Source organism: Pangasianodon hypophthalmus, chromosome 1 (genome assembly GCF_027358585.1).
Source record: "Pangasianodon hypophthalmus isolate fPanHyp1 chromosome 1, fPanHyp1.pri, whole genome shotgun sequence".
NCBI classification, from domain to species: Eukaryota; Metazoa; Chordata; class Actinopteri; order Siluriformes; family Pangasiidae; genus Pangasianodon; species Pangasianodon hypophthalmus.
Genome location: NC_069710.1, coordinates 4835549 through 4856538, shown reverse-complemented (window position 1 = coordinate 4856538; position 20990 = coordinate 4835549). Strand labels below are relative to the sequence as shown.

General features: G+C 38.1%; 1 protein-coding gene across 3 annotated transcripts; it reads left to right on the top strand.

Moving 5' to 3' along the window:
- Positions 1-551: 551 nt before the first annotated feature.
- plekho1b (pleckstrin homology domain containing, family O member 1b) lies at positions 552-18366 on the top strand. 3 transcript variants are annotated; one of them, XM_026914068.3, is made up of 7 exons: positions 552-1274; positions 1448-1594; positions 11499-11639; positions 14079-14183; positions 14648-14728; positions 15248-15349; positions 15514-18366. In XM_026914068.3, the coding sequence occupies exons 1-7, from the start codon at positions 1260-1262 to the stop codon at positions 16132-16134; spliced, it is 1212 nt and encodes a 403-aa protein (XP_026769869.1). In that variant the 5' UTR covers positions 552-1259; the 3' UTR covers positions 16135-18366. The 3 variants fall into 3 exon arrangements, with proteins under 3 accessions (XP_026769869.1, XP_026769868.1, XP_026769870.1); XM_026914067.3 differs by having other exon boundaries at positions 553-874; XM_026914069.3 differs by lacking the exon at positions 14648-14728 and having other exon boundaries at positions 554-874.
- The last annotated feature ends 2624 nt before the right edge of the window (positions 18367-20990 follow it).

Here is a 20990-nt window from a genome sequence, read left to right as displayed (position 1 = left end):
ATGGTGCTAGTCAACCACAGATGAAGACAACACAACCACTTCAGATTGGCGTGTCTTGTTTCTAGACTTGTTTCATGAACTAATCAGTAATGGTTAAGTATTAAAAGGTAACTTATGTATCTGGGCCTTCACACATTTTAGTTGGATAGTATGTTCAGGGTGCGGGGTCCCTGGAGAAGTAGTGGTTAGGCCTTGGCACTCTCATTGTCGTGGTCCAGGTTCGATTTCCAGCCAGGGAACCAACTCCAGCCACTGGGGTTGCACGAGGCAGTGCCGGTCCCAAGCCCGGATCAAATCGGAGAGGGTTGCATCAGGAAGGGCGTCCGGCATAAAAACTGTGCCAAATTGCCAAATGTGTGGTGACCCCTAACAGGAACAGCCGAAAGAATAAGAATAAGAAGAAGAAGAAGAAGAAGAACAACAACAACAACAACAACAGTATGTTCAGGGTGCCCTTCCCTCCTCCACCAGAGTGCTCATGGCGCTGTGATGAACACAGGAGGCGCTGTGGAGCGCAAAGCAGGAGGAGCACAGCGGCAACTTCTTCAAACCCATACAAGTGTGAGAACACACTTGTAACGGGAGGAGGAGAGCGGTGGCAGCACCGCTGCGTGTGCTATCACAAAGCTGATTTCTATTGTCGGGAATGCGCGGAAAGGCGCACAGCAGCTCCACGTGAAGCGCAGCGCCTGGCAGAAACGAGGCGGACTGAAGACCCACGAGCCTGTAGTTAGTTTCCCACCCATTCTTCCATTTCTCCTCCAGCCTGGACTTCATTCGGAAAAGCAAAGATACAGATCGGAGTGAAGAAACAGGATTAATCCGAGGGAAGTCGAGCGATCTGACGATGAAGAAGAACAATTCGGCGAAGCGGGTACGAGCCCCAGAGGAGTGGGCGCTATTGTCACTGTGGCTTTAACTAACACGCGTCTTTGTGCTTTAACACTTTGTCTCTGGATACATTTGGGAAACACACATGCTGATGCTCGATCTGCTCGATTATGCGCCATTGTAGCTCTGTTTTTGTACGTGTGGGCTGCTGGACTCCATCACTAATCCCCATTTGTTATTGCAGAACTGACATTTTCCATCTGCGTTTTTTCTCTTTCCTTCACTTGCACGTTTTTTGTTGATCCATGCGTGAATTAGTGGACTGCATAAAGTAAAGAGCCATTGTGTCCTTACACTGATCTCCTGTGGAAAGTTCAGCACCGACTCAAGCTCACAGTTGGTGTTGCACAAAGAATGGGACGATCTCCATGACAAAGGCAATGGTAGTGTGTGTGTGTGTTGTATATGCATGTGTGTGTATTTGTGTACCACTTCACCTGTGTAGATTTGAGAAATGGGCTACCTCCAGGAGCAGTACTCAGGGCTGTAATTGCCTAATGTTTTGCCTAATTGCCTAGTGTTTTGTGTGTGTGTGTGTGTGTGTGTGTGTTTGAAGGCTTTGCAGGACTCCAGCCAGCAGCCTGCTCAACCCGATAAAGTGGGATGGATTCGCAAGTACTGTGGCAAAGGCCTTTTCAGGGAGATCTGGAAAAACAGATATGTGGTGCTGAAAGGAGACAAGCTGTACATCTCGGAGAAAGAGGTCAGTTTAGAGAACACTGTCAAACATGTTTACCTCTAACCTAGAACAGTATTTACAAAAGCCTTTTTAAATATCAGTATTATCAATAAAGTTGATGCTGCCCACTTGACAGATACAGCATGGTCTCATGGTCAGTATAAAAAGTTAGAAAGGTTCGAGATAGGAGTAGGGTTAGTGCTCATACCTTTTCTCACATCCTCATTCATTAGAAATCCAGTGACCTCACCTTTGCTTGTTTGAATTCTTGCAAATGCTCCTTACAAGTGCTTGAGAGCTGTTCAGCCAATGATAACTTAATCTTTAATGCCCATGTTTCTGTTTTTGAAATGGAAAATGAAAAGAAAAGGTAATCTTGATGTTATTATATTGTGATATCAGTATAATATCTGTTTATACCACAGTGTTGTTGAATGCTTGATTCGGATTGGTCAGAAGTTGTGGATTAACTTAATATATAAGCCCATTTCAGACAGGTCCAGTTGTAGTTTTTGCAGTTTCTTGGTAATGTGACAAGCTGCATGCTTTTTGTCATGTAACTTCACACGAGAGGGAAAAAAGTGATGCTGGTAAGGGAACCACTGTTTATAGCAGTTATAAGAAGTGAAAACAGGAAATAACTTGTTTTGTGGATGTTCCACAACATTAAATGTAAATGAATAAAAAGTATGATTCGTAACTATTTAATTAATGAAAAAATGTAATCAGTGGCAAATTGTTGGGATGCAAGAGGAATAATGACTTGGGGACCTGCTGTTTTTGGAAAATAATCAGTTTTGGAGTGCTAGCAGTAACAGCGATTCACGTCGGGCTGCATCCGACGCATTCCTATAAGCCTTAAGAAAAACCAATAACTTCTTATTAACGCTTGAATGTTGGTCCTTTTCGCGCAGTTTTTCTATTAGACTTTATACAACTAATAGCTGAGCTGAACGAGTTTGTCATGAAGTTTGCAGAAAATTTTGGGATTTCCTCTACATGATGTGCATTTATAGCATGGGATGTACTGTACTCACATTTCCCAAATGCAGTACATGCAAATTTTGAAATATGTAAGAAATGGTTAAATACACAAAGACATAATTTACATTGTAAATCATTTTACCTTTCTTGTCTGACAGTTGTGATGTTAAGATTTTCATTTTGTTGAACAGTGCTCCTAAATGACCTGGTTTTAAAACTATTACGTGATCTTTATTTGTTATAAAGATGAGAGGTTAGCCAATTCATCATTGATGCAGTAGATGTGAAGTCAAAAGGTTATGACTCTCTAATACATTTGCTGATAGTAATTGTGTGTCCACAGTAAAATAGTGCTAGTTTACATAAGGTTAAATGGAGGGTAGCAGTGTTTGGAGTGTAATTTGCTTGTTACCCTTGCTACCATCCTGCACAAACACAGGCTCCTAGTGGTCAGCAGTCATCTGTTTTACACCTGGTCTTGGGGGTTGTTTAGGAGCTGTCAGTTGTATGTTACAAAATTGGTTTCCTTTGCAATCTTTTCATTCCCTGTGCATTTTCCTAGTGCACCTGTTTTTGCTTTGCTGTGCAAGCAAGCAACTGTCCTCCCCTGATGTGAAAGAAAACACTGTCCATGGGAAAATGTAATGAGCTGAGCAGAGTTAGCCAGCCAACATCATGACCCTATCTTAATTAGCTGTGTTGTAGTGATATATGCAGTCTGCTTTTTTAAAACAACAAATTGCTTTATCAGATTGTGAAAGTTGTAGGGAGATGTCCATTATTGCAGCAATGAAGCCAAAATTATTGTTGATTTATTTCAGTTTATGTTATTTGGATTAAAGATTAAGAATGTACAGAATATTGTCTTATACTAAGGATGATTTCTATTTGTGCCCAGACCTGACCTTTTATGTAGGAATAAATATTGTGACAGTTGCAGTTTTGAAGTGATCAGTGCCTATACTATCTCCAAAAGTGTACATTAGAGACCTCAGAACTGTAAGTGTAATTGCTGTAAATGTTCTCAGGTATATACAGAGATACAGTAAGTATAAATGACATTTATAGCAGTAACTCATTTTTTGGTCAGAAGTTCAGTTCCGTTTAATTTCAAAGTCTTGCAACAGCAAAAGACTCAGAGACGAGACAGATTCACACAGAGATATATCTGCCCAGGCAATGCATTTATATTTAACTATCTAAACCACAGTTCACTCAGTTGCTTCAACATAGTCATTCAAAACAGGAAGTCTGCACCAAAATAATCACATATGTACACTCTGAGAAAAGTGACATTAAAACTTTTGCCTGACCTTTGTAGATTTTCACATATTCAATTCAATTTTATTAGTATAGTGCTTTTAACAATGGACATTGTCACAAAGCAGCTTTACAGAAATAAATGGATTCACAAAAAATATATTGTAAATATGTGAATTTATCCCTAATGAGCAAGCCAGAGGCGACGGTGGCAAGGAAAAACTCCCTGAGACAATATGAGGAAGAAACCTTGAGAGGAACCAGGCTCAAAAGGGAACCCATCCTCATCCGGGTGCAACGGATAGTGAGATTATAAATAAATCTCTTCTATTTTTGTGTACTATATGGACAAATAGTGCAATTGCGCAACTAGTAAATTCATCACAGTTTTTGCAAGAAGTCCGGTTCCGGAAATACATATGGTATTTTTTGTCTAGTTTTGATTACCCCAGTCCTCATGTATGGCCAAGCACTGATTATTAATGCAGTATATATTAGTTATAGATGATAACAACTCTTTCTTCAGTCTTAAACCAGAAACAGATTAACTTTGTGTGAAGGTTTTATATAATGCTGTTGCATGCTTCAGCATGCGGCTGCATTAATAGGAATTGTATTTGTTGCATATCAGCAGTCTGTCACTGGTTGATGTAAGGAAAATTGTAGAGGGATGTGATGGAAAACAGGAGGCAGTTAGTCTGGCTGAAGGATTTAAGAGGCTTTCAACATTGCTTTAACACCTTGATCCAATTGTGAACACACTACCTGGTTATATAACATGACATGTAACAAAGTTGCTATCAATGACATTTGTTTATACATACACACACATCTATCTATCTATCTATCTATCTATCTATCTAGCCATATATATATATATATATATATATCCATTCCCATCTCAGTAAATGTAGATGTTGATATTTTTTGATATTTTCTGTAATGTTTCTTTCCCCCAAAGCTTTAACAGGCTCCTGTAAGCATGCAGAAATATAAATAGGCCATTATTCATCTAGCTTTTTCCCCACTAAGGGAAGGGGCGATGGAACAAGCTTGAGTCATGCTCACGCATAAAGCTGTTTGCTGCGCTCAGCATCGGATCAAACAATGCCGAGCCAGCATATGGCCTGTGGCTACAGGGAGGAATGACCCTTTTAGTACTTAACACACTGATGTTTCATCATGCTGGTGATTGTTTTCTGCAGCTGTCTAGACAGATGCCATTAATCAAGCAGGTTCTGTTGCTGTGGTGTCATTTTTATTAAGTGAAGGACAAACGAGAAATATTTTCATGAGGACCCCCAAAAGAGATAGTTGATAAATTGCTCTTTAACGCCAAGACACATGTGGAAGTATATCAGAGACTCATAGTTGACCTGGTGTTTAGACTTATAGAGTGATACTGGAGTTGACAGATTATTGTGTTAGTCTGTTTCACTAACAAAATGTATTAAGAATCATCACATCTGATAGAATGACTGGTAGTCAGTGGGACACTGTAAACTGAGACAGTGTCCTCTATTGCATTTGAGAGGGGTGTGGGAACAAACATGACCTCAGCACTGGAGTGTGTTCTCATCTGTGCAGGCGATCAGATGTCCTGCGAAGAGTGGTGTTCTCTGAGTGGGACAGCTGTCTGTGGGGAGTGGACGCAGACGTGGGAGACTCTGTTTGGTCTCTCCACTTTATCTGACTCATCAGTGTTTCTCGCTACTGTCTGTTTGTGGTTTAATGCAGGCCTGCATGCCATTTTCACAGTTACTTCATTTTTGGTTTTGGTAGCAGCAAGATTTTCACATAGACAAAGGACCAAGATAGTAACCATAAACCAGAAGGTTTACAATGCAAATGCTGTACATGTCTTGAGCACTAAAGTTTATACAAACCTGGTCATAGGAGGGTTTTCTTCTTTTTCTATTATTTTAGAATAATCATGAAGACACTAACACAAACACCAATAATACATTTTTGTTGTGACCAAGAAAAGCATTAAACAAATCAAAATCTATTTTATATTTTAAGCTCAACAGTGTTCTTGATGAAGCTTTGCATAGTTTTTGCATCTTCTCAACCAGCAACATGAGGAACTTTACCCAGGAGCCTTTTTTATAGTTCCCTAATAGGCCAAACTAGATGTTTGCGGGGAACAATTTAATTTTAAGTAAGACCTATTTGTTTTACTATTCATGAAAAAACATTTTGATTCATTTATTCAACAAATAACATTTATACATTGGTATAAACCTCACTATTTACATTAGTCTTAGAAACAAATTTCAGTTTTCCATAAGCCTTTATCATAATGTCTATAAGACAATGAAAAATATATATATTTACTCTAGTGTCCGAATTTTTGACTGGTAGTGTATGATAAAGTGGCAGTAAGCTATTTTATTATTTGTGCTTAAAGAATAAGCTCACTAAGATTTAGTGATCTTGCTAATGTCACTTTTGGCCACAGAAGAAGTCCACCCACTCTCTTCAGTCCCGCACCCTCCATCCAAATTTTCCTCCAGAGTCTCTCCCTTCATAAACATTCACACAGAGAAGTGGAATCATGATGATATATTATGATCCAGAAAGTGCTGGTGTGGGTGCAAGCTTTTATTTTATTCAGGCTGTTGCATTACTCTGATTCCTGATTAAAAAGCTTAAAAAGTAACAGCTAAACCAATGTGATTTGCTTGCTTAGAATTGTCTTAGTGTGCTGCTTGGCTGGTTAAAGAAGTCTGCATCCACAACAATGCTACATCCAAGCAAACAATGCAGACATCCAAGTGTTGTTTTTTGTGAGCTAACTTTGCTGAGTACATTACCAAATAACCTAGTAAGCAAAATAAATACCTGTCAATCATAAGAAAAAAAAAACTGGCAGCAGTTTTCTGTATCTCTCAGGTCTTTCCATCTCTTCATTTCTAAGCCTTTTCCGCCCTTGCTTCCTCAAGATATAATACTATCTCAACTATAATCTACTCCTGTGTCTGAAATGACTCACTACTCCATATTCCATGCAAACTGTAAAGTGCATTATGGCTGTTCTGCATTCCCTAAGTGGTGTGTGTGAAGTATAGCCAGGAGGTCAGTAATTTTTTTTAAAATTTAGTTAAACTGGTGGAAATCAACCCACCATGATCAAAGTTATTATATGTATTGTTGAGCTATTATAATTATTAGTCTATTTGACATGCATCGTGAATTGAATGGGTTTAATCCAAACCTCAATAACTGAGAAAAGAAGACTATAAATATTGCCAACTCGAAGCTAATGTGTTCTGTTAGTGGAAAGTTCAGGACTAAAAAACTCTAAATACGGTTCATGAAATAAATCTGCATTGAGGGGGTTTGTGGAATTGATTTTACAGTTAAAGGGATCCCTGGCTAGGAAAATTTTGCCTTGCCCTAGGTTTTATTGCTTGGACTGTAACCTACTGCAGTGCATTGTGGGATATCATGAGTACACTGGATATTATGCATTATATTTCCAGACATGATTAGAAACATGGTAAAACCCCATAAACTGTGCACTATATAGTGAATATCTGCTATTCCATCTAGATTGCTTCGCCTTTTATTTATAGCATATAGACGTATGTTTTCAAATTTTTATTACAGCAGATTTTAGTGTTATGAAGCATTTTAGATTTTGACTTAATATTTTAGTCATCTTTATAAAAATATCAGAGTTAGTCTATGATCCTCAAATGAGTATTTATTAAACTCTTGATGAAAAAACAGACAGCAAAAAAGGATGTACAGTGCCTTTCTGTTCTTCATCCAAATAAGGCTGGCTTCTTGTAGGTTTGTATGTTGAAATACTCTCCTGATTTCTGTTCCGCTTTTGGAGTCCATTTCCACATTTTCTGTTCCCCTTTGTTATATACTGGTCTTTATTTAGTTGTCTGCATGTTTGACCAGGAGGATGACATAGCACAGTCCCTTTTTTCTTTTGCGTTAGTCATTTTTATAATTCCATTACGCAGTGTGCTAGCCATTTGTGATTAGCAAAGTACAGTAGCAGTAGAAGCGTAGAAGTAGAAGCTTCATAATGTTTGTTCTTGCAATTTGTTGCTGCTTTTGCAGAAATGACCCACAGTCAAAGTTCCATGGAAGATGATGTGATAGACAAAAGCATGTCACTCAGTAACAACCAGAATTAGATTCTGAAACGCAGTATTGTAGGTATGAGGAAGACATAAACCTGCAAACTAAAAAGTAAACAGCTTCCGTAGGCTGACCGCATCTAATAATGTTAAGCAAAGCTAAAAGCTATTTATGGTTGAGCCATTCTTAAATAAGTGCTTATTTCTTTTCATGCATGTTTTCATATTTATTCCTCATGATGTGACACTGTAGCTGTTTTTGTGTAAAGGTCATCATCATTTATCGCTCTCTTGCAGATTGAGATACAGTATTCTCATTAGTCTTTGATTCTCTGAGAGTAAATATACTGTCCCAAAAGTCTTCATACATGGGGGAAATGAACACTTTTAGCAAAATGTCTTCCAAAATGTTTCATAATTAGATTGACAAAAGGAAAACGTAGTGAAATCATTCTCATGGCTGGATCGGGAAGTCGTCGCAAGGTTGTGATGGCAAGCACATCACACACAACACCATTGTCAGACTGGGAGCCAAAGCTGGAGAGATGACGTTGTGCGTGTTTGCAAAGCAATCAAGTAGAGGATGTTTTGTAAATAAAGTTACATTTTGCTAAAAAGTCTTAATTTCCTCTGTGTATGGAGACATTCGGGACATTCTGTAGTGTTGTTTTCCTTCTCGAGCTCCAACCCAATTACTATTTCAGTTTGTAAGTGATGATTCACTAATGAGTAATTTCCTCAGAATCGATCTGCAGCTGGATATGTTGTTATTGAGCTAATTGCTAGGCTACTGTGAGGACAGAGTGCTGACAATAAAAGCAAGTAGCCAGATTGATGTAAAGGTCTGTGATATTTCAGACAGTGAGTTAAAGTCCCACTATATTAAAATTCATAGTCCCATGAATAAATTAACAACAATTACATGAATAAACCCTCACCTGATTTTGAATTCTGATTTGTGTTGATTAATTTTCTCTAACAGCAGCTCTGACAGGGGTTTGGGCTACAAGGCAACTCAGAGGTTTATATTAATGTGCTCGGTCTAACAAGTTATCATATCTATAAACCCTTACACAGGGACTTGTACGGTGCATGCTTCATAGAAATGGATTTAAAAAATGTATAATTGTTGGTATTGTGAAGCTTTCTGTGAGGAAACCTTTATTGAGCATTTCTGGAAGGAGTCACCAGTGTTAGTGCTTTGTAACAGTCAGAGGTAAAGCTATTTTAAGCAATTTTAAGTTTTTTAACACAGCAAAGTTTTCAGGGTGGAGGGCTTTGGAGTTCATCTAACAAGACAAGGAAAAAAGTGTAACACTATATGTGATGACAAAGTACACACAATATAAGTGATACCAAAAACAAACTTGTTTCGTGGATGTTCGACTACAAACAGATGTAACTATAAAAAGATAAATAATAATATGTGCCATTCTTTAATAAATAAAAATTGTTAGAGTTGGCAAATTGCTGTGGTATAAGGGACAAAGCAATTTGGGACATCCTGTTATTGGAAAATAATCAACTTTGGGCTGATAACAGCCCTCTACATCCACATCACACCATCCCATCGTTGATTATTTTCCTATAACAGCACGCCCTGTTGTGTTTGATTCCTTACTTACAACATTGCATTTTCAAAGAGGATATTATTAGATGACATGTGACACAGCAGCAACTGTGCAAAAGTACTGTTATTTTGTTAGAAAAAAAGAGACCTGCCTTTAGCGTCTGGTAGTTTATCAAAACAGATAGATTACCTTTTTTCAAAAAATCTTGTAAATTCATTTAAAAAAATGTTCACATTTGGAAATATATTTTTGTGACGTTATTATCCATTTTGGTATAGTTGAAAATAATACCACTAATTCTATACATGTTATGCCATCATTTCAGTACACTGTCACACTCTTAAGTTGGTCTAAAGAAGCATTTGTGAAAGACAGTACAGTTTTTGGAAAAGTACGCATCTTCAGAATGAGCATATCTTTCTTTAAAGTTTAGTGCACAGTATTGACATGGAAAGAATTGGTGCAGCGGACATATGAGGCTTAGGAAGATATGGATGCATTTTGCCGATGAGAGATTTGTCGATGAGTGGGTTGAGTGCTAGTGCGTGGGTTTTGAGAATTATTCCAGGAATATGAGATGAGTAGCTTCACAGTGAAAAGTGTGAGAGGACTTGTTTATTGCAGTACAGTGGTACATAACATTTGGAAGTAGCTCTGAATAAGAACAACTGCCACATGACTAAATGTAAGTGTAAATAATGTCAGTTTTAATAGACATTGATGAGTTGCTGATATTTGGTAATCTGTCCAAACATATTGTTGTCCACTGCTGCCACCAGAGTCTACTATGACTGACTCCTAATTTTTTTGGAACAGTGATTGCAATATATATATAATGTAGGGTGTCCTTGAAACCAATAATGTGCAACAACTCTCTCTGAAAGACTCAGTTTACATTTAACACTTAGAATTTACGCCCTAATAAGTGTCAGTTTTCATATTGTTTAAACAGTGATACTCCTGAGGCTTGGAAAACAAACAGAGTCCAGTTTCAGCATCTGACCGACTGTCACGAGCAGCTTTGTGCGTCTAAGCTGACTGATAATCGTCCCTATCTCGATAGCCAGAGCTGAGTGTGATAAGCTTCAGACTGTATAAATATTGCAAATGCAGCTTTGACCTTAGATTGCCTTTTGGCAAGTTGGATATATCTAAGTAGTGTCATTTGCACTGTGACTTTTGCCAGGGACTTAAACTGCCACACTGGAGGCCAAGTGGTTTACGCTTTGCCTTAGTGGTGGCTGAAGACTAATTGTTAAATTAGGTCCATGTATCCTAAATCAGTTTAATTATAAGTGTGAAATAATTACTATTAGTTTTCTCTAGGGGATGAGTCTTGATGTTGTGAAGACAAAAAAAAGTGTTTGCTAATGTGATTACCTTATTTTTTAGAGATATGCTTTAAAGCCAGGGACAGTGATGTCTGCACTTTTTGTAATGTTTGGTGAAACCACATTCTGGCTCTGTGGAGCACATCAAGACAAGGTATCTCTACCCACTTGTCGGTCATGTTGCCTGTCAAATCTTGCACTAGCATTCAGGTGTTCAGGGCATGACTTTGGAGTGTTGACTGAGGTGAGGCATTGGATTTGTTTAAAGTTTGAGTATTAAAACAGATATAGATAGTGGAAGGAAACACTTATGACTCTATTATGCTGTGGGCTTTTTTTTTTTTTTTTGGCTGGTATGGTTTGGGTCCAGTTAATATATTTTGGATTTTTTCCCCCCATTTTACTATAAAGAGGCCAATTAAACAGATAACCACCCTTTGTTCAGAGCAAGTGAATTTGGCTGAAATGTCTTAAGGAAAACACAGTAGGACTTTCATCTCAGTTTGGCACAAGCTTTTAGGCTTCCCACCCCTTTTACACTAGCCAAGATTCTGCTGTAGTCCTACTTAGTCGAAAGGTCAGGACTCCTCAGGACTCCAGCATTATTATCATTCAAACACAGAACAAATAACAGTCAAATAAGGGTAGGACAGAATGTATTTAAATCTATTGCCCTCCTTAGGTGAAGGATGAGAAGAAAATTCAGGAGGTGGTGGACCTTACCGACTATGAGAGGTCTGAGGAGCTTCGCAAGTCCAAGAGTCGGACCAAGAAAAATCACAGCAAGTTTACGTTGCTGTGCGCCCGCCAACCAGGCAACACGGTGAGTAATGCGGAGTCTCTTGGCTAATGCTCAGAATGGGATGGTGATCTAAACAAAACAAGACAAAATAAGAAAAAAATATAATAAAATAGACTCCAGTGCAAAGTACATTATCTATATATTCTGTGGAAATACTGACACACTGGAATTTTCAGATTTCAAGAAGAAGGTAACTTTTTTTAAAGAAAACTTTATAAGATAAGAGATAAGATAAAATAGAACTTTATTCATCCCGAGGGAAATTCTTGTGCCAGAGGTTGCTCAAACAGATATATCATAGCAATGTAGGAGTAAAAGACAATATAGTAATAAATGAAGTAGTAAAAATAACCACAGTGTGTAATAGAATAGCAAAAAAGTGAGATACTTTAGTAAAAAATAAGTAAGTACACAAAAAATAAGTGGAGAACTTGAAAAGTAGAGTGAAAAGTAGAAAGTGAGATTACACATGATATTGCACTTAATATTGCACATGGTATTGCACATTCAAATGGTAGAATAGCAGAAAAATGGTAATGCCCACGGTACTGCACATTAATATTCACAGATGTACTGTCAGTGATATTGAAAAGTAATAAATAGTAACAATAGTGATATTGCACAATAATGGTATTGCACATGATAGTGATAATATTATTCTCAGTGTCCGATGTTACAACTTTACTCCCTGCAGAAGGGGGAGGAGTTATACAGACTGATGGCTGTTGGTATAAAAGACCTCCTGTGGCGTTCTGTGGTCTTAGTCTATGGCTGAAGGTGCTCTGATGTGCCTCCAGCGTGGCGTCCGTGCTTATATAAGTAAAAAGTGATAAACCACAAACAAGAAGCGATGCACACTCTTTGTCATCATCTTGTACTAGGTAATCAGCTTTCAGTAAGAACGCTAATCGCCTTTCGCAAGTCCTCAGTCATCCTCTTCATGAGCACTATCCTTCAGACCAAAACATCTGATGTCAGTGATACAAACAAATGCTATCACCTAACATCAGTGGTAATTTTAGCTGATTTTAACCAGTCACATGTTCTGCAATAAGTCATATTTACTGGAATTCAGCACTGAGGCAGGTGGTTAATCCCAAGGTCTGAGGGGAACAAGTCAGCAGCACACGCCACCACGTGGCTAATCTTTACCACTACTTTATAACGGCATGCTGTAATACAAGCCACAGGCTCTGGAGGAAGTGACCAACACTGCTAACGTTCTCTTTCTGTGCCAAGTTGCAGATCATAAGACAGTACTGGTTGGCTGTGTACATTTCTGTTATAGACTCAGAGGTAAAGACCAGTTCCTTTGGTGTTACAAAACTACTTAGACAGCAGTAAAATACATATGCTGTAAAGCACAATTTTGAGGCTATGTTCTGGAGGTTGACAGCACTGAGATACACATAGCTGAAGCAGTGGAATTTGTGTAGAATGCTGCAGTCTCAGGAGATTTACTTTTAGAAAACTTGGAGTTTTGCACCATGATATAGTAGCTTCTTTTTTTTGTTGTTGCGTGTGTAGATTGGAGCTTGAACCGCATGACTCTGTGGGTTCTGTTTTTTTGTGGGTGGAAGCATAAATTGCAGTATAGTGCTAAATTGGTTGAGTATATGTCAGTTGTTTCCTGTTTGCACTCAGTTGATAATTTTGTGTGTAAAAATACACACACACATCTGACTTTAAAAATCTGATATTGCAGTGATATTTTGGTTTAAAATTGTTCTTGTGTTGAGTGGAATTTACCACACACACTAACAGGAATAGGCTATTCCACCTGTCTACTAACTAAATACGCTGAATTATATTACCTATGGCAAAGAAGAACAAACAGTAGCCACTCATTTGTGGCTACTACATGTCAGTCAGGGAATTGCATCATTATTATGCATCATATTATTTACAGCCATCAATAAAATGTCTAAAAAATTTATTTAAATACCAGATTTAGCAAATTAATTGCTATCACAGAGAGAATGAATTAGTTTATATAAAAACACTGCTATCCAAAAGTGCTCACAGATGTGAACGAGCACTGAGAAAAGTGCAGCAGAAGACAGAAAACACATTTGTTATGCCAATCAGCATGTTGTTTTTAACACTTTATTGCTATGAAATACATAAGTACAAAGTGTATGGGAAATCTAAATGTATTATTAAGAAAGGGTTCCTCCTAATGCATACTCAGGTTAACTGGAACGAACGGAGTTGATTTGATTATTGATATTCCCAACCCATTTTTGATAATGCATTTGTTCTGACCTGTGAATAAAAAACACAATGATCTTATAGCTTATTACTGCACTTGCACAATGAGCATAATAATAGGAGCTTTATGAGATATTTTCAAATAAGATAACATCTTTAAGATGGTGCTAGATGCAAAATGAAAGATTCAAAAGCTGATGCATCATGTTACAGGGATAGGTTTAACAGCTATGTTTGCATGTCCCCTAGGTTCCAAATTTGGTCTTCCTGGCTGTCAGTCCAGAGGAAAAAGAGTCATGGATCAATGCCTTAAACATAGCCATCACCAGGGGCAAGAACCGCATTCTGGACGAGGTGAATTAAACCTACAAGCACAAACATGCACACATATATCTGTCCCTCTGATTCATTCATTTTCTAAAGACGTACAACAATCACTAAGGAGTACAAACACACATTGTTGTCCTCACGTCCTCTATTTTTCAAATGAAGCCATTTCCTTTTTTTGTAGGTATCTGTAATTAGTAACTGAAATGAGCTGAAAGATGCAACAGCTAAATATATAGGTTCTATGTATAACCTCTGACTCAGAATGGTATTTTAGAGTTGCATTTTTTTCCCAGCTAAACTGTCCATTTCTCAGATTTAGCAGCAGTGACTACACCTATTGTATGATGTACTGAGCACCAAGATGGCTGCGACACAGTCATAGAAAAAAAATCTTGAGTTGAGAGAGTCTGAGGGAACATTCATAGTTGAGTCGTCGTTTTTTGCTGATTGAAGAGCATCTTCTGACTGACATGAAAACTTTCCACTAGAGCCGACTTGCTACTTGCACTTCTTATACACTCATCAGGAGAGGAAGGGATGGAGAGGATGGAGTCAGCACACAAAGCCAGGTCTGCTGTGAACAGATTGTCCCTGTAATCTAGGAGTTAAACCTCAGAGAGTGCAGTTTCACACATGACTGCCTTTACACTAGCGCAAAGGCTGTATGGGCTTAGCATAACACCTCCTCTTATGCTGCTCTTCGGCATATTTATTGCAGTCATGAAATGCTTTAAACTGGGCTTTAGATTATTATGACTGGACTTTAGATTATTATGTGGAACATATTTCATGTTCAGAAGAGTTTCAGAGTTTGGCCTCTGTTTTAAATAGGTTAATAACCTTCATTATATAAAATCTACTAATTTACTAATCTACTTATTGAATGTGTGTATGGATTTATTTGATTGTATGTCTTGCAGTATGTAAATATATGCAAATTAAATTGTAATATTAAATTTTTTTGTTAGATTACATTTATATGTGGGCTAGTTATTATTAGGGGTCAAATATGGGATATTTTTACATAATGCCAAAGCATGTGACTGATCTATTCTAATCCTCACATGTCCCTTTGGCTAACTTTCCAGGTTTCAGTGGAAGGTGAAAGCTGTTTGGTTCATCCCACGCGCGACCGAGCTAAGATCCCACACACACGCCGACTTCCCACCCGCGGGCACCTTTTGGCTGTGGTGAGCTGCCCATACCTTAACACTAGAGCTACACTAATTCCTTAAAAAGCTAAGAACTGTTAGCGTAGCTGTTATGTGCAACACATTTTCTTAAAACATTTTTCACCAGAACTTGCTAGTATGTGCAGTTGCTTTATTTCTTTCTATCGTTTTATCTTTTTCAGGCCTCAACATCCACATCAGATGGTATGCTGACCCTTGACCTCATTCAGGAAGAAGATATGCCATCTCCTGAGGCACAGGACCAGAACAAATCTGCAAACTCCAGTGTGGACACCTGTAAACTTCTGCCTGATTGTGAGGCTACAGTCAAATCTCAGAGCCTGCCACGTAAAAGCGAGAGCTCTTGGACCTGGTGTGAGAGCCAAGCACAAACGCCCAGGGCTGGAAAGATGTTCCGTACCACAGACAAGAACCGCTGCGCCTCCATGGATGAGATCCTCTCTCACTCAGACGCTAAGAGATCAATCCCACACTGCGCAGCCTCAGCCCCCGCACAGTCCATCTGCCAGCTACAGGAGCTCATCTCGTTAAAACTGGAGAGAACTCAGGAGCTGCTGTGTGAGGCACGGGGTCACAGCCAGGGTCACAGTGCAGATTCTGCCCCTGGCAAGGAGGCGGAACGCCTGCTGGAGCAGGCGGCAAGTGCCTGGGGGCAGGCCAGAGACGTGCTGGAGGAGGTGAAGGAAATCAGAGTGCTGTGCAAGCAGCTAGAGGAGGTCTCCTGCTCTAGTGACAAGCTGAAAAGCCCAAAACAAAATCAATATAGGAAGAGCATGATGTGAAGATGTGGACAAGGTGATGCAATGAGGCCTGGTGATGCAACTAATGGACATAAAAATTAATAAAAATTGGACTGTGAGACTGATCAATATTCAATTTGGACAGAAATGCCTCTAATTTGTCAGGCTACACACCTTCAACATTGTCCCAGCTCGTCAGAAGCTTTGTAAAGTCTTCTTAAATGTTAGAGTGTTTAAAGACACATTCACTCTACTCTACATCTGCAACCTTCTACAATAGTTTTTATATTAAAAAACCTTTAGCAATCTCACCCTGAGACATCTGAAGTCATGCAACTTATAGCACATAACAGAAATCACTGAGAGACCTTATTTATATTGCAGAAATGGTTCGATTGTGATGCCACCCTATGCCTGAATTTTGTGAATTTCCTCAAAGGACTCTCACAACTGATTTCCTACTAATTGACATTACATGACAGTTAGCATGTGTGTAAATGTTTAAATTGTACCTGGAGACTTTGGTCCTGTTTTACTACAGCTGATACTGATACAGCTGATATGTAGAAGGTTGTCCAAAGCCACAAACAAGAAATTTGCCATAATCCAGTCATTGATCATGTTACAGAACGTGCATGTTGTAGCCATTGTGAACTTCTGTCTGCTCTACAAAATCCTGATTTGTTCCTCTTCCCTCAGTAGCAGTGGCAGAGTGGAGCCAATAATATATACTCACCTGGAGCCAATAATATATACTCAACGGTCACTTGAACACGTGCTCAGCCTATCATGTGGCAGCAGCACAATGCATAAAATCATATATATTCAGGTCAAGAGCTTCGGTCAATGTGCACATCAAACATCAGCATGGGGAAAAATATGATCTCAGTGACTTTGATTGTGGCATAGATTTTGGTGCCAGAAGGGCTGGTTTGAGTGTAACAGAAGCTGCTGATGTCCTGGGACAGAAATTCGCAGCTGCTCTGTTATGTTGGTTTTTTGCTGCACCAAAAACCAATATAGCATAGGTCAGGGTATTTTGGAGTGTTAGCTCTAACTCTGCTGTCACGGAGCCCTTTATGAAGTGGATTAATATGGAAGAGCAAAGCATCCCAGGCAATGGAGCTACTGAGAAAACCACGGGCATCACCAACCTGCCACAATGTGAAAGTTTTATTTTTCTACTTAATACACTGGAACAGCTCTGGTTCATTGAGGATGGAAGTCTCCAAGGCTCTGGACTTTATGGGGCTGTGCGAGTCTTTGCTGCTTCTCTAATGTTTTCCTAATGATGCTCAGCACACATGGTCTATTATATACGTACAGAACGTCAGTATGTACACTGAATAAATCAGATGCAGCCAACAGCAGTGGCGGCCGTGGTGAAGAGGCTTACTGCATACGTGCAAAAGAAAGCTGATGTTGAATTTTATGATGTTTGCTAGGTATTTCTGTGTACTTTCTCTGCAAACTTTCTTTCAAAGTAGGTGGAATCAAACTCAAAAAAGCCATGCGTAGATATATAGTCAGGAATACAGATAAAATCTGGTGCCAGTGTTGCTGTAGGTTTTGGAAGGAGGAAGAGACAGAACTGCCATTAGATCTGAGATTCAGTGTTTGTGGAGGCTTGAAAGCTTAATGGAAATGGATAATAATCTCAAATTTGCACTATTGAATGCTGTAAAACTGAAGTGAAACTGGCAACCTGTCTTTTTGTACCCACTAAGGCACAGAGCAGACAATCTAACAGTAGCTAGCTCACAGTCAGTTACCTAAAATGTTGGTACGAGGATTAAAAAAAAAAAAAAAAAAAATTCAAATGCTGCCTTAGTGTACTTTCCAAGGGCACATGCAGTTTCAAAGACATTTGTGTTTTCCAGTAATGAAATTTCACCTTCAAGTTGCCTGAACCAATAAGAGGTGACATGCAGTGGCACAGAGGCCTTTACATTAGACCTAATTTGCTTAAGCGAATCTCTGCAGATAGAAAACTATGCAATATTGCATACAAGCCTGAAATAAACAGGCATCAAGACTTACTGGTGATGTATAGTGTGGTACTGTAACAGACCAAAGGGCATGTGCTGCCAGTAACTAACGTCTTGTTTTACAGTTAGTAGCTCATTAACGTGTTTGCACAATTCCGTAGGTATGATTTAAATCTGTTCTGTTATTTAGACCTGATTACAAACAGTGTTATTTTTTGTACATTTTATTGTAAAATGCATTTTTGTAGAGTCAGTAAAAATATTCTAGAAAGTTTTTTTTTTTTTTTTTCAGAATGATTGACTTGTGTAATGCGTACCTGGACAAAAAGCTCGAATCACATTGTTTGAATCTGAGGCACTATGGTGTGTTGTGGAAAACCTGTTAGCATTTAAAAATGTAACAAAGCACAGTATGTTTTTAAGGCTTTCCCTGCATTTTTGTCTTTGTAAAAGATACAGAACTAATCCAATTTCCTTTCTGGATGCAATGTTAATGCTGCAAAGACGCCAGTAATTTCTGTGTCTAACCCATTTGAATATGTACCACAATCAGTGGAATCACCACAATTTACCCACTAAGTTATGACTAGAAGCTAATTTCCCACACATCTCGGACACTGAGACACATTATTCCATTTGGCTGTAAGCATAATGGACCACAGATGAGAAAATCTAAATTATTTAACATTATACAGGCTGAAGACGAAAAGTGAAGACGCAAGTGAAAATATCTTGAATACCTTCAAATGTATCAAGTATTTCCTATTATAACATTACAGTAAACCAAATATATGATTATTAAACTTATTTCTAGATATGCCTTATTAATTTTAAGCTTGAAATAGTCTTGTTCTGTTGGTAGATACTTCTAATATTAAGCAGTTGTTTCTAGAAAGACGCAAAATTATCTGCCAACAGAACAAATAACCTTGTATTTGATTTATAATAATTTTAGAATAAGAACTATTAAATAAATTTGCAATATCACTTGCTAATTTATTATTATATAGTGTGACCATGCAATGCTTAAGTTTTTCTCCTATTTGAAAATCCTTCCTGTAAGCCATACAATCTACCAATTGTAACAACTTCTCTTGATTTTTGGATGCTTAATTTTTTATCTAATTTTGAATGAATGAATGAATGAATGGCTCAGATCTGTGGTCCCAGGAGAGGCATGAAATTCTTTCATGTACTGAACACATGAACTAGTTCAACTCTGGCTCTGTTTTATTTTTAAAGTTAAATGTACTAGAATAAATCCTAACAGGGTTATGTTTATAGATTGTTTTACTGTGATTGTAGAGCATAAAGTGTTGGTGCAGGGGGTTTGAATGTTAATCATGTTTATACTCTGGACTATGTCTGATTCTCTGGTTGATGTCACACCGTTGCTGAGATGCCATGCAGTTACAGACTGCTGGAAATACCTCAGAAATGCAGCTATGTACCTCAAACACCTTAATCATTTCAGTTTCTCTGCTCAGAGTTTTGTAAAATTGATGGCGTGTCCCCTCAAGTCTCCTTAGCTACGTGCTTCAGGTATAGCATAGCTGGATACATGTGGTTACGTGTGAATATATAATTGTAGGTGTTGCACTTAATTTTTTATGCTCAGGATTGGTGAATCTCTGATATACTTGAGACAGACCACTTGTGCAATTAAAAACCATTCTAACTCCATAACCACATTTAATACTGAGTAAATGTCTGTTTCTTCCATTGATAGCAGTAGCAACAATATTCTGCACTCGCAGAAAAAAGGTCCTCCAGCATTCTTGGAATAGTTAAGTCTTTCTTTGCTTCCTAAAGTGTCAGTTTTAGGGTTATGTAGAACTTTTAAAGGTTCCCCCAGAGGGACAAACTAGAAAACCTTTAAAGATTCTTTAGATTTTTTTTTTCTAAGAGCGCAGATCTATGCCAAAGACACACAACAGACAACTCTGCTTATGGTTAATCTTTTTAATTTCTATTAAGCAAGGTAGGTATACACATATTTCATAACTTGTAACTGTATCAAGATTAACTCTAGCACAGTGTAAAATGGCCAAACAGATCGCTTAAGTCAAGTGCTGTGTGTGTACACTGGGTCTCAAATGTACTGAATGAATTCGTGTTTTACTGCCTCCTTTTTTTTTTCTTTAAAATCATAAGTAACCATCTGTTTTTTCTGTGTGATAAAAAAACATCCTGTTGCGTTTCAATGTTTCACAGTTAATAAAAAACTGCCTGCCACTGAATAAGGCTTCATTATGACAAAGGAATCTGTTTATACACATTGTTTGGTGAAGGCATTTTACAGAATCCACTCTTTTTAAATCTGATCTTTGTTTGAAATAAAAGAACTCATGAAATGTATCTGTATCTTCAGGAGTTCATTAAGCAGATCTAGCTTGTACACATGAAATATTCACTGAACAGTGAAATCAGATTTCCTAGACTTTCTGTCCCAGGGAATGTCTATACACAAGACTAGGACTTAATAACACAGCACTGAAAGGCTTTGAAGGTTAACAGCCGTGTGTGGTGTCAGTCTGAAATTACATGGTATAAACTCCATCATATGGTATAAAATGTCGAGAGAGAAACTTTAGCTGCTAATTAGAGCTGCATGAGGTGTCGTTGTGAACACAGCTGGCCAATGAGGTGCCATTGTCTGAATTAGCCCCAGCATAGTGAAGAGGAGTCGAAGCACAACAACAACAACAACAACAACTACATCATAATCAAACTTCTACATATAATGTTGCTTCATACATACTGTATATTGAGTCACAAGTTGGCAACTTAAGACTCACTCCTAATTGGAGTAAAATTGAACCCATAATACCCTTCAGAATAATTACTTAATGAATGAATGAACTAATTAAATGTAGAAAAAAGTAAGTACAGTGATATTTTAATTAATTA